Source organism: Martes martes (genome assembly GCF_963455335.1).
Source record: "Martes martes genome assembly, chromosome: 12".
Lineage (NCBI taxonomy): Eukaryota > Metazoa > Chordata > Mammalia > Carnivora > Mustelidae > Martes > Martes martes.
In genome coordinates, this window is record NC_137900.1 from 10584116 (window position 1) to 10599547 (window position 15432).

Consider the following 15432-nt stretch of genomic DNA (forward strand, 5'->3'; position numbering starts at 1 on the left):
AAAAAAGCACATGATTGCCATAACCAGGCTAAGAATTGAATATTTATTTCTGTCTGTGTTACCAGCCAAAATTGTATGGCTTGTCACAGCCTGTTTTTTTCTCTTTATTATATTAGCAAGGAACACTCCGAGCATTATTGAGGAAATTAAATTAAATTTAAAAGGCAATATTCAGCTTTAACTGACTTGTACCTGCAGTAATTCAGGAGCTGTATACACTCCAAGGAGCCTGCTCTGGGTGGAAAGACAGACCCTTGGATTCATTTTACCCTACACCGATGTGTCCAGGGACGTCCACCTGCATCAGAGCCTCAGGACTTGGGTGGCTTGTAGTGTGGAGTTAACACAAATGCTTTTGCCTATCATTTTCTTCTTTATTCAAGGACTAGGCTGTAGGCCAGCTGGGAAAATTACTCAGAGACTTTGAGACATCTTCCTGTCGGCTCCACATTTGGTTGATTTGGTTATCCATCAGCTGTCCTGTGATCAGGGGAGACGAGGGTCAAAGATAGCAAGTTTCCTGCTTTAACCACCTTAGCTAAGATCCCAAGTTCATTTTCATCTTTACCTCTGCCATCTCTAGTCTGCCACCAGCAGAGATAGTAGGAAGTTACCTCTAAACAGAATATAAATGCATTTCATCTAAGCGCCTCAGTATATTAAACTTTATTTTTGAGAAGTTCAAGTATACGCAGAAGTGGACAGAACAGTGTGAAGGACCTCAGTGTGCCCTGTACCCAGCTTTGTGGATTTTCAGCTCAGGGCCAAACGTGTGTCTTCCCACAGCCCCCTCCCCCACGGAATCTGAAGCACATTCCGGGCATTGCATTATTTTTCTCAAACGTGAAGAATCCCTGAAAACTGAAGCCTCCTTTTTAAAAAACAACCATAATTGTATTATCATGCCTTTACAAAATTAATTCTTCCCGGTCAGTGTTCAAATTTCTGTTTCAGAAACAGTTTCGATTAGTGTTGAAACAAGGGCTACATGTCAAGCACCACCCCTCCCCCAGCTCGCTCACGCATTTGTTCTTTGTGAGGATATTTGTTGAAGAAATTGGTTTGTTTTTCCAACAGTCCAGCTGTTGCTGATAACATCCCCACAGTTTCTTTTAACATGTGCGTCTCTCCCCTGTTTTTCCTATAGATCCATTGTTGGATCCACAGGCTTGGTCAAATTTAGGTTTGACTTTATTTTTGGAGTTGTTTCCTCTCTCCAGGAGGCATGTAATGTCAGGATGTCTTTCTTTCTATGATGTTAACAGATGTTGACGACCACTGACTAGACCTGTAAAATGGTGCTATTCTAGTTCTATCATGTGGTAGCCAGAATGCTCCAGGGGTTTCCAAACAAGAGACTGCCTAGCACATAGTAAGTGTTCAAGAAAATATTTACTGAATGGACTAATTTCCATCAGAACCCCTGTGACATGAGAAGTAATTAGAAGAAACCTTGGCTGCCTAAGATCTGATTACTGAAGCATCTCTTCCTCCTGGAATCCCAGTCCTTCTCCATTTTGCACAAAGTATCATGTCCACATTACTTGACCACCTACTGTCTTTATCTTGGCCACACCTAATATCTTTTGGTATTGGGTGCCAAATTTTCAATGTGGCTGTTTTGCAGAAGGTCTTTGGGACTCGTCCAGTGATGATCCTTTCTCAACCTCATACCAGCTCAACTCCACATCCCTTACAGATTGGAAACATGGAGAGAGAGAGGGCAAGAAAAGTAAGCAGGCCCTGAGCTGTGTTTCAGAACAGAGCAGCCGTCTTAGAGCCGACGCTGAGCACTCTTGGTTGGTGTAATAGTCCTTGAAGGTGACTCCACCCATGACACCCTCTCTTTGCAAAAATGTCCTAAAAAGTGACATTCTTACTAGACTCTAAGCTCAGCCTAGTTTATGGCAAAATAAGCTTGCCTCGTATCTGCCATTTAGTTGTATGCCTACTAATCAGTAAATATGAAGTCTCTGTAACAGCTTGATTTTTGCCCTTGACATGGTTTTTACAAATACCTCTGGTGTGGGTAGGTTTGAAAACACTATTAGCTTTATTCTTCTGACTATACAGAGGATGTAATCACAGTAAATACTTTCAATGCTAAAGGTTTTTCACAAGCATTGTGATGTTGAAATGCAGTATCAAATTCTTATATTGGAGATAGAAGATGTAGGGCTCTGTGTTCTTTGCTACTGAATATTTTGGTTTTCATTTGCTTGCCCACATGGACAGCAGTATAAAAAAATAGACATTTTTGCTCTGATCAGAGTACACAGCAGGGAACAAAGCAAAACAAGCCTTTGGTGAGCAGAACAGTCTGGTGCGTATGGTAGGAAAAATACAGATACAACCCAAGTTTTATTCCATGGAGGGATCTGATAATGTGCTTCAGTTTTCAGAGGGGAGATGTGTTCTCAACATTTTATGGAGATCATGAGTCTAGTTTTCACGAAGCTAAGAGATGAGACAGGCTTTGAAAAACCAGCAAGAGTTGAAAAGAATAGGAAGGACCTTCCAGAAGAAACAGCATGGATGACACCTTTGGGGCACATTTTTGGGTAACTAAGTGATTCTAGCTTGACCAGCCTGGAAGAGGTCTCTAGACAGATGTTAAATAACAGACACATGTTGGCTGGGGCCACGGTAACAAGAACCTTCAGTGTCGCGTGAGCCATGGTGAGAGGCCAAAGGCTTTGACCTAGGGGCGTGACACAACCTGGTCAAGCGAGGGCGTCTGAAATAGATGGGAAGGTGGGAGAAAGAGAAGTTGAAGTCAAAGCATTAGCACAAAGGAATGTTCCATTTGTAGAAGCTGCTGGATTGGGCAGCTTAGTGGAACGAAAAGGAGTCAGAACATCTGAAATGCACAGACTGATATGGAATAAGAGAGAGAAGTGAGGGAAAGGAACTGCTTTGGGAGAAAAAAGATTTTAGGGTTATAGCTAGACAGTTGCATAGAAGTTTAGGAATGTCCAGAAATCCATTGGAAATACACAGGCCAAGAGCTTAGGAGAGAGTTTGACCTAAAGAAAAGATTTTGGGAATTGTCTGTAGAGAGATAATAGCTAGAATCTACGCACTAAGAGACGCTCACAATTTTTTTTTTTTTTTTTTTAAGATTTATTTATTTATTTATTTGTCAGAGAGAGAGAGAGAGAGGAGCGAGAATGAGCACAAGCAGACAGAGTGGCAGGCAGAGGGAGAAGCAGGCTCCCTGCTGAGCAAGGAGCCCGATGTGGGACTCGATCCCAGGACGCTGGGATCATGACCTGAGCCGAAGGCAGCCGCTTAACCAACTGAGCCACCCAGGCGTCCCAACGCTCACAATTTTTTTCCACTTCTCCCTTGAACTCCCCTGCTGCCATCCATATTCAAGTTATCATCTTTTTTTGAAATTTTTTATTTGAGTGTAGTTGACACATAATGTTAAATTAGTTTCAGGTATACAGCCTAGCGATGAGACAAGTTTAAACATCATGCGTGCTCACGATTTCCCTGATGATAAGTGATGTTGAGCATTTTTTCTTGTGTCTGTTGGCCATCTCTATGTCTTCTTTGAAAAAAATGGTCTATTTGGTCCTCTGGCCATTTTTTAGTTAGGATGTTGTTTTTTGGTGTTGCGTTGTATGAGTTCATGTATTTTGGATATTACCTCCTTAGTGGATCTGTCATTTGCACACATCTTCTCCCATTCAGTAGGTTGCTATTTGTTTCATTGATGGTTTCCCTGCCTCTGCCAAAACTTTTTGATTTGATACAGTCCAAGTAGTTGAACCTTGCCTTTGTTACCCTTGCCTCAGGAGACACACTTAGAAAAGTGTTGCAATGGCCGATGTCAGAGTGATGACTGCCTATGCTGTTTTTAGGATTTGTATGGTTTCCACTCTCACTTTCAGGTCTTTAACCCATACTGGGTTTGTTTTTGCGGAGGGTATGAGGAAGTCGTCCAGTTTCATTCTTTTGCCTGTAGCTGTCCTCCCAGCACCATTTATTGACAAAGTGACTGTCTCTTCCCCCATTTGAAAATTCTTGCTGCTTTTGTCATAGACGAGTCGACCATACAGGTGTGGGCTTATTTCTGGGCCCCCTGTTGTAGTCCACTGATCTGCCTGTGTTTGTGCCAGTCTCATCGTGTTTAGATTACCATACCTTTGTAGTGGATCTTGAAGTCTGGAATTATGATACCTCCAGCTTTGTTTTTCTCTTTCAAGATGGCTTTGGCTATTCAGGAACAAACCAGAACAAATAATACTAAAATGTGTATGGAACGTCAAATACCGTCTCTTATCTGGACTATTAAAATACTCCACATTCAAAAATAGGTACCCCTTGTGTGGGGTGTCTCCATAGCACCCTGACTTCTTCCTTCCAGGCCTTATTCCATCTGTAATTGGGGCTTGTGTAATTTTGAGGATGGTATTGTCTATTTTACTTACCCCTGAAGTTCTAGCAACTTCCTTGGTGCCTGGGACCGACTCGGGGCTCAGTTTTTTCCCCTCCAACAGAAAGAGTGAATGTCACTGCTGAAACCTAGAGAGAGTAAAGTGTTAAGTGAGAACGAAGATGTTCACCAAAGGAAAGGCAGGCAAAGACAAACAGGAAGGCGGGGGACAAGGGCTGAGGGCAAGTGGGGATTCCCGGGGCCGTGGTCAGCAGGGAGGAGCCTAGAGGGGGCGGAATAACAGTGGCAGGAGTCGCTCACATTGATGGGGTTCTCTGTGTATCCCGGTTACTGTCCTAAGGCTGGACGTGGATTAACTCAGTCTGCACAGTAACTCTCTAAGGTCAGAGTTCCCATTATCTCTGTTTTACAGATGAGGGAACAAGGCACAGAACAGCTCCGTACCTTGCACAGGGACACATGGGGAAGCCATGAGTGAAACCAGATTGCCTGGATCCAGAACCCAGAGCCTCACCCACCGCCCAGCTGCTCCCACTCCCTCTAGCTCCTTCTAGCAAGGGGACAGGAACAGTGTGCAGCGAGTGTGGGCACAGAAGGTGGAAACAGAGCAGGAGGACCAGGCAGTCTTGCTGACCTTTAGCCATGGAGAGAGGACAGCAGTGACAACATCACATTTCCCACACCGGGTCATAAGTTCTATAGAAATTCTATGAATAAGAGTCTTCCCAACATAGCACCCGGGGATAAGAACCCGAAGAAGATGCTTTCTTTGGGAATAGAGAGTTTTGATCATGTCTTCAGGATTTTTGTACCAGATGCTCCAACACTGAATTTTTTTTTTTTTTTTTTTTTTTTTTACTATCTTCCAGTATTGTTATTGTCTTAAAATAGTCCTTGAGAGAGAAGGAGAAGAAATCTGGCTTTGACAATAAATACCATTTTGCACAGCAAACACACAGCTACAGAATGCACCAGCAACAGCCAGGTCAGGCAGACATTCTAGAAAAAAAAGTGTTTTCGTGCCTGAGTGACAGACTTGACTGATGGGTGTCTGTCATGTCGCAGAATGTTGCACACTCCCGAGGCTCACACATGCTAAGATTTTGGCAGATATATTTGATTCCTTTAATTAAGGAACTGGGAGGATATGAATAACAACTGTTTTGTTCCTAACTGATGCAGATCTGCAGGGCACGTGACTAAAATCTGTTCCCAGAATTTTTTTTTCATTACGGAAGTTTTGGAATTTGACTTAAAATATATGCCTATATATTTCTCTTCTTCTTCCTTTTTTTTTTTTTGTTTTTGGTAGATGGTGACTTTACCTAACCCCAAATCTAACTATCGTGGTCACTTCCCACACAGTGGGAATAGAATTTATCTTTTTTTGGTGGGGGTGGGGGGGGGGTTGTCCCACAAAGAGAACTTTCCTTGGCAGCGGAAAAGGAGATCACAGGGAATGACTTCCAAAGCCCTGACTCCCCAAGTAACGGTGGGTGGGTGCCTCTTATTTGGGGTTAGGATGAGTATTTAGACAGGGAAGCCTTCTTACCAGCTGTAGACGTGGGTAGGAGGTCACTCAGATGCCTTAAGGTAACGCGCCTATGCATACGTTAGAAGTAACACGCCTGTACATACAATACAATTAGCACTATAATGAGGGAAAGGTAGATGTTGGTCTTTCCAGAGGTAACTCCATGGTCCTTCTGTGCAGACTCCTCTTTTTTAAGCTTTTCGCTCTGAAAGCAGGAAGCTGGCCTCCTAAAGACAATTCAGTATCCTTCAGGGACTCTGACGATCCAGCTTGAGAGCACAGAGAAAATGATTTGCTTTTAAAAATTTAGGTGTAGCTTTTTCAAAGTGAATTCTGTCTGGAGGCTTGTTGTTGTTGTTGTTGTTGTTGTTATTTTAAATAAGCCAGGACAAATATTTGGCTATTTTTTTTAAAGATTTTATTTATGTATTTGACAGATAGAGATCACAAGTAGGCAGAGAGGCAGGCAGAGAGAGAGAGGAGGAAGCAGGCTCCCTGCTAAGCAGAGAGCCCGATGTGGGGCTCGATCCCAGGACCCTGGGATCATGACCTGAGCCGAAGGCAGAGGCTTTAACTCACTGAGCCACCCAGGCGCCCCAATATTTGGCTACTTTAAAGCATCAGGAAATCAGGAAAACATTAGGAGTTAAAACTGGACCCCGGCCTGACTTTGGATCACTTATAAAAGACACCTGTTCCGTTTGGCCTGTCCTTAGGTGGGAGAAGAGCTTCTGAGTACAAACCAGACGATTCAGGTTGAATCTTGCATTGAGAATTTAAGGAAAGATACTTGATAAAGAAAGCCTTTTAGCAAGCAGAACTCCCTTGCAGATACTCTGCAGAGGAGAGAGGAAGAATTGGGACGTTATCGCAAGGACCTTTCCATTTTCCCACACCTCGCTGTAGAGCATGCTGGATGCCGGGCAGGAATGCCCACAGCACGGTCCCAGGGTCCGATCAGAATTTGATTTTGGAGCCGGGGTACTGCTGTGCGGGGACACTTAGCAGTGGGGCGTCTAGGCCATGCAGGGCATGAGGCTGTGAATTTTGCTCACTGAAGACCGGACTGTTCGCCCATAGGGTGGGGCCGTGGAGTTAGAGCCCATGGACCAGAACTGTGGTGCGGCCAGCTGTCCATTTCCCATCAGACACTCAACCCAGAACTTTTAAAGGGGCCCCAAAGGGCGCTGGTAAGCTGGTAAGCCGGCTTTTTGTGCATTTTTGTTTTCAGAAGCGTCACTTCAGGGGTATTTACATCAAGACAACTTCTGTGGCCTCTCACACCAGTGTGAGCCATGAGTCTCCGTGACTTATAGTCAGGATGAGGGTACCTAGCAGTTAATTGGGTATTTTGAATTTTTCAAAATTGGGTACCAAGAATTTTTCCAGGTACTTTCTCTGCATTTCCATGTTGAATTTTCACAAGCACCCTCTGCAGGGTGTAATAATATTGTCGGCCTTCCGCAGAGGAGGAAACAGGCATAGGGAGATGATGTGACCCACCTAGTTAAGAGTCCATGCCCTTTATCTTTTAGGTCCTTACCCCAGAGCCTCTCTTGGAAGGGACACGCGAGCTCTGGTACCTGGGAGTCAGAAACCTGGCATCTGCAGGTGGTGATCCCCGGGCAGGACTGACGCCATCTGAGGGGGCGCTGTTCCCAAGCCACCCTTTCAGTATGGTTGACAGTTACAAAAGCTAAGGTCCTTCTACTCTTTTTCTTTAAGATTATATTTATTTTTTTGAGAGAGAGAGACAGTGAGAGAGAACATGAGAGGGGAGAAGGTCAGAGGGAGAAGCAGACTCCCCGTGGAGCTGGGAGCCCGACGCGGGACTCAATCCTGGGACTCTGGGATCATGACCTAAGCCGATGGCAGTTGCTTAACCAACTGACCACCCAGGCACCCAGGTCCTTCTACTCTTGCTTTTGTCTGAAGAAAGTGTCCAATATCTGTTAGTGTTTCTCCATAAGAGGTTGGGTCCTTGGCAACCGTGATACAAAGCTGGCTTGCTTTCTTACCGGACTTCCTCATGGAGGCATGAGGAAGGTGCTGATTGGTCTCCCTGGAGAACCAGCCAGTGGGTTGGATGCCGAATCATTGGGTCAGTGGTGAGGAACTCTTCCGGCCACCGTTCCCTCTTCCTTCATTCTTGGCTCAACTTCTGCTTAGGTTAGGGAAGCTGGGTCCACATGACTATCAGGTCACTCTCTTGGGTTAGAAAGTTCCATGGCATAAACCTCTTAAATAGTAAGACTCTACTCTCAGCTCTTGCCTGCCTCCTTTCTCGAAGTACTTAGTTGAGTAAACTGAGCGATGAATCATTGATTCTCTGAATAATTGATACTCATGGGCAGCCCCCTTTCGTTTTCCTCATTGATGCATGAGACCCAGGGATAACCGTATTTCTGGAAGACCAGCTGTATCATAGTTCACAAAGCCCCCTTTTGGAGGCCACAGGTGTATGAATCCTTGGGTCCAGCCCCTGATTGCTGTATCTCTATCATAAATGTCTGATCAAAGAGCAATCAGGCTCCCCTGAAACTAATAACATACTATGTGTTAACTAAATTGAATTTAAATTTTTTAAAAATACATAAATAAGCATTTGGGCTGAGGAATAATGAGGAACGCCTACGGAATTCTGGGTCTTCAGTCTCTGGTTAAAGACTTATCCATAGACTCTGCTCCTCAAAGACATTCCCTAACTGGGGTATAGCGACAGATTATCCTGTTGATTCAGAGACAACTGTTCTGCCGTGCAGGCTCGTCTTCATTTCTGGGCTGTTTTTGATTTCCTGGGCAGCTTTGTGTGAGAAATGCCAGGCATTAAAAAGTCTCAGCCCACTAGGAGAAGAACTTTATCATAGAGGAAAACGCCCCATGTTCATGCTCTCCCGAACATTCTTCCTCCACGGAAGAAGCCTCCTGAGTGTCGAAGCCCCGCCCACCCCGGGAAACCGTGTGCGATGCCTCTTCCCTTGACCTTATTTCCCGCCATTTTCCTGTCAGAGCGTCTCTCCCTTCTCTGTCTGGCTGCCTCCAGCTACCCTCCGTTCCTTCTCTTCCCCACTGTTTGCTGAGCGGATAACTAAGCGTGAAGTCCTGTTGTTTGTTGAGATCATGATTTTTTAAAAACACTAATGCTGGGAACCGAATGGCCACTTGGAAACGCCAGCTTTCCCAAGGAGACCATGGAACTCCAGCAAGGTTCATTTTAGAGAACGGAATTCAGACAAAAACACATCCCGGCTGAGTCCTCATGCTGAGGACGATACAAGCATGTAGAGACCATTAGTTGGGGGTGTCTGTGCTCTAGTGTTTAGGAGCACAGCCACTGGAGGTGACCGCCTGGGTTCACATCCCGACAGTGCCACTTCTAAGCTGTGTGATACCGAACAAATTACCGGGTCTCCCTCTGGCTCATTTTGTTCCTCTGTAACATAGAGACAGTGGTAGTACCTCGTCCAAAGAGTTGTGAGGGTTGGATCTGAGTGCCCTCCTTAGAACCTGGCACGTGGGAAGTGCTCAATAAATGTTACGAGGGAAGCGTCCACGGAGGGTTAGGAAAAGCTGTGCTTGCTTTAGATTTGCGTAAAAAATATCGTCTTGGGGCCATTGTGATAATCCCAACTGAACATGACCTCATAATAACCTCAAATATTTTTATTTTGCTTTTCCTCCATCCGCCATGCGCTGGAAGGGACGCGGGAGCTGTGCGTCTGCGTCTCTAGAACTTTCTGATTCTCTGCCGCTGAGACCCCCTTCCGTTGACCGGCCGCCTGGTTCTTTTTCTTCCGCAGGTGCTGGAGAGCTTCAAAATCATGGACTATAGCCTTTTGCTGGGAATCCACATCTTGGACCATTCCCTCAAAGAGAAGGAAGAGGAGAACTCACAGAATGTGCCTGATGCTAAGCGGTCCGGGATGCAGAAGGTCCTCTATTCCACGGCGATGGAATCCATCCAGGGTCCGGGGAAACCTGGAGATGGGATCATCGCAGAGAACCCGGACACGTAAGTGCGCCCGCCCGCCTGCCCACCCTCCTGGTGGTGGCGGCCCACGGCAGTGGGTAATGACACGCAATCATGTTCCCTCCATGGGGGCTCTTTGAGAACGGGTTCATACCCGGTGCTAACGTGGGTCGAGCAGCCTTCATTTCTGCTCATCTCCGGTAACTGGATGCATGGCGATGCTTCCCACGATTACCATTCTTTCCCCCACGTGCTCGCTTTTTTCAAATGGCTCCATTTCGGAACAATGGCTGGAAGTGTGTCTCTCTACCCCCCACCGGCTCCATATTCAAAACGTCCCCCACAACAGGGAGAACATACTTTGAATTTGAATCAACGTGTATTTAAGCAAACACGTGGTCGGAATTGCATTCGTCATTCGGAGCTCCTCGTCTGCAGGAGAGGATTCTCTTCTTCTGGACCCTCTACCCCCTGGCAGATGTGGTCTCTTGCCTTAGCCAGATGTGCTGGTAGCTGCAGGATCCGTTTGCATATATAAAGTCCACACTGAGGAACAGAAACAATTGCAACCGAGGAAAATTACTGAGTGGCTGACTGTCACGTGCATTTACCAGCTGTACAAGAGACTGAACGGAAGGCGTCGCTTTCCTTGGCCATTAGTGGTACTGCCTTTTAGGAATCTCCAACAATGACTAAATCACAGGCATATTTCACTTTTATAAAGGAATACATATCATACATATCAAACTTCTAAAAAATCCTCTCTCCTCAGTCTATCTAAATGCCCAATAGTCAATTAAACAAGGGATTCCGTATCAGTATAGGGAACTACAGAGCCATAAAAAACACATTAGCATTAAATACAAGCAAACGTCTATCATTTAGCGATTGAAGAATTCAAATTATAAAGCATGTTAAACCATTGCTTTTGTGGACTAATAAATACCTACACACATGCATTTACACTGGAAGGGTGTACCAAATGCTAATAGTGGTCCTTTGCCTCCTAGGAATGGGTTCTTTTAAATATATTACACTTCACAGTAAATAGGTAAAAGCGTTGGATTTTTAAAGGGGAGCATTTAGAAAATACTTTAAAAATTCGTTCCCGTAGTTTTAAAATAGGAATAATTTTTTGTTTGGATTCTTCCCGTCCAGCTGTCCTGAGTCGACAGCTACATTTTCATTCTCCTGTGTGGGAAGTTCAGCATTCTGGATTCCCAGGAAGACCTTACCCGAGGCAAAAAAAAAAAAAAAAAAAAAAAAAGGAGTGGGAGTCCAGAATTCTTAAAGTTGTCCATTTTTATTTAGTCTGTTTATTAGAAGTGATTTTTAACTTCCCATTATATGTTGTAAACTATTTTCTCTCTCGCTCTATCAACAGAATGGGAGGCATTCCAGCTAAAAGCCATAAGGGAGAAAAACTACTTTTATTTATGGGCATTATTGATATTCTGCAATCATATAGGTAAGAGATTTGGGGAAGTAGCCTTTCCTTATTTCAAAATAAATCAACAAAAGGTTCTGAAAATCCACCGAATGGGAATGATTCTACATTCTCATTTGTATGTTTCTGTGTCTTTATGTTTAGGTTAATGAAGAAGCTAGAACATTCCTGGAAAGCTCTGGTCTATGATGGGGTATGTGATTATCATGTTCCTTGTTATCTATATAGTTTTCTGATTTCTCAGACTTTAGGGTGTGTCTAGGAAGTCGTGTCAGCAGAGAAAATGATGTCTTATTTTTGTGCGAAATCTGGACACACTTATGAAAGGAGAGGATGCTGGGAAGGAGGGGAGACTCTTTGCATGGGCCCCGGAAGCTCCAGAGGACAGTTGAAATGAGGTTCTCACAAGACTGAGCTGTGGCGTGGTCTGAACCTGACTTTGGTGGTCCACAGCCCGGGATTTGAGCCCTGCTAGACACGTTGCTTGTGATTTGGCCTCTCTTGGCCTGATTTCCTGTCTCTACAAGAGACATGGTAATAGTACCTAGTACTTGCCTCATTGGGCTGATACGAGGATTAAATTAAATTATGCCCTTTAGTTTTCAACACAAGACAACACAAGACATAAGAAGTTATGGTTGGGTATAGGACTAAGACTGACTGGCTTGAGGATATCTGTTGAACTCAGAATTGTATAACCAAAGAAAACAATCAACTATCCAGCAACAGCCTCCCTCCCCCAGCCCCAATCCCCCACCCCCGCTCTCTCTCAACCCACGTAACACACATACACGTTCCTCTCTGGATGTTAGTTTTGAACTTTTTGCTGCTGACAGAACGTTTACTGGCCTCAGCCTCCCTCAGTTAATAACCCAAAGTGACACTTCCAAAGAATGTATTGGTCAAAGATTTGCTTGCACATTTTTTTTAAAAGATGTTAGCAGATGCTTTCCTTTGAGAGAAGATAAATTATAGGTATTTTTCTTCTCCTTTATTGGAAAGAACACTTTCCGCTTCCTCAGTTCTGTGGAAAACTGATAATAACCTTCCAGCGTGAAAGATCTGCGTTTGTCTAGAGGCTGAGGAACGAGCTTCCTCAGAACGCACTTGTAAACAACAGGGTCACGGGTTTGTTTCTAAGAATTAAATGTAGTCTTATTATTCAGATCAAAGATTCCTTCTATTTAAAAGCCAAAATGGTAGGTTCATTTTTTTCCCTTCCTGACTAAAGTAGAGACTGAATAATATCTACACCATGGAAGGGAAATAGTAAACACACCTCTCCTTCTGTTTTCTGAGACAACGTTGATTCCCTGTTACCAGGCTAAGATGTCTGATGGGGATGACCTAGTTCTCCACTGGTCAGATGCTGCTGAGAGGCCCCTACCTTTGTCTAGTTAAAACACATCCTCCATTTTGCTGGGTTTGTTTTTTTTTTTAAGAGTATCTCTGTATTGAACATGTATTTGTGGAATTGTGAAAGCAGTAAATCAGACTCATTTTTGTTTGTTTGCAAATGTGCCTCTTACTTAAACAATGTTTCTTCGCGCCAAAGAGAAACAGGGTCCAATCTCTCTCGGAAGGCAAGGTCCGAGTCTTAACCATCTTGCACCGTAAGATATTTCTAAGTTACTGTGCCTGTTGTATGTGTCCATTTCAGACAGGAGCTGCATGTCAGACCAGCCAGAAATGCCCGCCTCTACAGCATCCCTAATGGGCTAGAGGACCAGTATGCCTTGGTCAAAGAGGCTTTCTCTATACTGTGTCTTTCATAACATGCTGTTTGCAGAATGACCTTATGCCTCCTGTAATGCCCTGCTTCACAGATGAAAAAAAAAAAAAATAGAGGCACCGAGGCACTGCCTTCTTTCTGTGTCACACAGCTGTATTAAAGCTAGAACTAACATCAGAACCAGGTCTCCAAACCTCTGGTCCATTGTGGGTTTTTTTTTCCAAACCCAGAGCAGCTGCTTTATACCATCTCAATTTAAATTTTCAGAGCTTTTTTTTTATTAGAATCCACAAACATAGAATGGAAACGGCACATTTACTATTTCTAGAAATGTGTATCTTGGTTAGTAGATACGTGATTCCTGAATAAACATGTAGAATTCGCTTCTTCATCCATCTCCTTTCCTGGATTTATAATATTTATAAATGCCCCTTCAGTCCTGAAGACGCCTGCCAAGCACGAGAGCGTCGAGTTAACAATTCAATTCAGCTCAGCTCTATCTAATTAGTAGATAATTCAGCGTAGCGGAGGTCATCAGTCAGCCTCGTCCCGGAGGAGTCTTCCCAGTGTCCATGCACCTGATTACTACAAGACAAAACCACACGATTTTCTTTTTAACCTCCATGTCACTCTTACATTAGGGTTGTTTTGCGTATGTCCCCAGTTTTTGTCCCTGACCGAAAGCAGTGTTATCCTTTATTTTAGATGAAACACTGGTTGCCTGTATGTTTTAAAAAAAAAAAAAAAAAAATCTAAAAGCTTCACATGGCACACAGTGGAATGAGAATCAGCTGTTTTGTTTTATAAAGCAGCGTCCTTTGGCTCGCTCCCCCGGGCCCCTCTCCGTACTCTCTTTCCTCGGGAGTATCTGGAAACTTTGCCCCCAGTGTCTTTACGCCCGTCTCCCCAGCCTCACTCCCGGGCAGCACGGGTCACACAGAGGACACGTACCGCTCATTTCCGGCCGCCAGCACCCAAGTCTCCTGGCTCAGGACGTTGGGCCAGCAGAGAACCGATTGCGTAGATCTCTCTTCTGGCTTGCAGTGATCTGAGCGGTAAGCCTGTGCCACCTGCTTTGTCCTTCCAGGATACCGTTTCAGTTCATCGACCAAGCTTTTATGCTGACAGGTTTCTCAAGTTTATGAATTCCAGAGTTTTCAAGAAAATTCAAGGTAAGATTCTTAGGAATCTTTTTTTTTTTTTTTTTTTTTTTTTTTTTACTTTTAGCACTTACTGACTTTACTCTGGGCAATCTTCGCAAGATTTTTATTAGAAGGGTTTGGACTATTCATCCCCAAAAGCTGTGGTGACTTAGTAATTACGATGAAGTGTTCCATTAGGTATTTACTGATGCCATAATCATTAGAGTCCTAGTTTGTGGTAGGAATAAATAGAAACTGCCTACATGTCAAACCTTATCTTATGTTGGGTATATATATTGTGGTGCAATCTAATGGAATAATATTTAAAATAAAAATCATAGTAAAGGTCCATTTAGGGGGCACCTGGGTGGCTCAGTCGGTTGAGCGTCCGACTCTTGATTTTGGCTCAGGTCATGATCTTAGGATCAAGGTTGGGCCCCATGACCAGCTCTGCGCCCAGCGAAGAGTCTGCTTGGTATTCTCTCCCTCTCCCCTCCCCTCCCCCTCTGCTCCTCCCCCCACTCACATGCACATACCCACATGCTCTCTCTCAAATAATTGAAAGCTTTTTCTTAAAGATTTTATTTATTCATTTGTTAGAGAAAGCAGCAGGCAGAGGGAGAAGCAGGCTCCCTGCTGAACAAAGAGCCCCATGTGGGACTCGATTCCAGGACCCCGGGATCATGTCCTGAGCTGAAGGAAACTGCTTAACTGACTGAGCAACCCAGGCATCCCATTTAGTTCTTACAGATACAGATATATATAGATAGACACACACACACACACACACACAGAGTTACTGGTTTGCATACATAAATGCACAACAAATTCTTTTTTTTACATTTTTATTTATTTGAGAGAGAGATTGAGAGAACGAGTCGGGGGGAGGGGCAGAGGGAGAAGCAGACACCCCCACGGAGCAGAGAGTCCGACATGGGACTGTATCCCAGAACCCTGGGATCATGACCTGAACCAAAGGCAGACACTTAATGACTGAGCCACCCCAAGCACCCCACACAACAAATTCTAATGGGATATATAAAAGCGTGATATATCACATTAACAAGTAAAAGAATAAAAACCATAGGATCACCTCAATAGATGCAGGAAAAGCATTGGACAAAGTACAACATTCATTCCTCTTTAAAAAAAACTCCACAAACTAGGTTTAGAAGGAACATACCTCAACACAATAAAGGACA

General features: G+C 44.1%; 1 protein-coding gene across 1 annotated transcript in view; it reads left to right on the forward strand.

Annotated features, from left to right (window-relative positions):
• The window catches only part of PIP5K1B (phosphatidylinositol-4-phosphate 5-kinase type 1 beta), a 287921-nt gene that overhangs the window by 194968 nt on the left and 77521 nt on the right, over positions 1–15432 (forward strand). Inside the window, exons 8-11 of the mRNA XM_080819587.1 lie at positions 9740–9951; positions 11294–11377; positions 11501–11549; positions 14176–14260. Of these exons, the coding sequence (XP_080675713.1) occupies positions 9740–9951; positions 11294–11377; positions 11501–11549; positions 14176–14260 (430 nt within the window). The remainder of the gene's footprint in view (positions 1–9739; positions 9952–11293; positions 11378–11500; positions 11550–14175; positions 14261–15432) is intronic.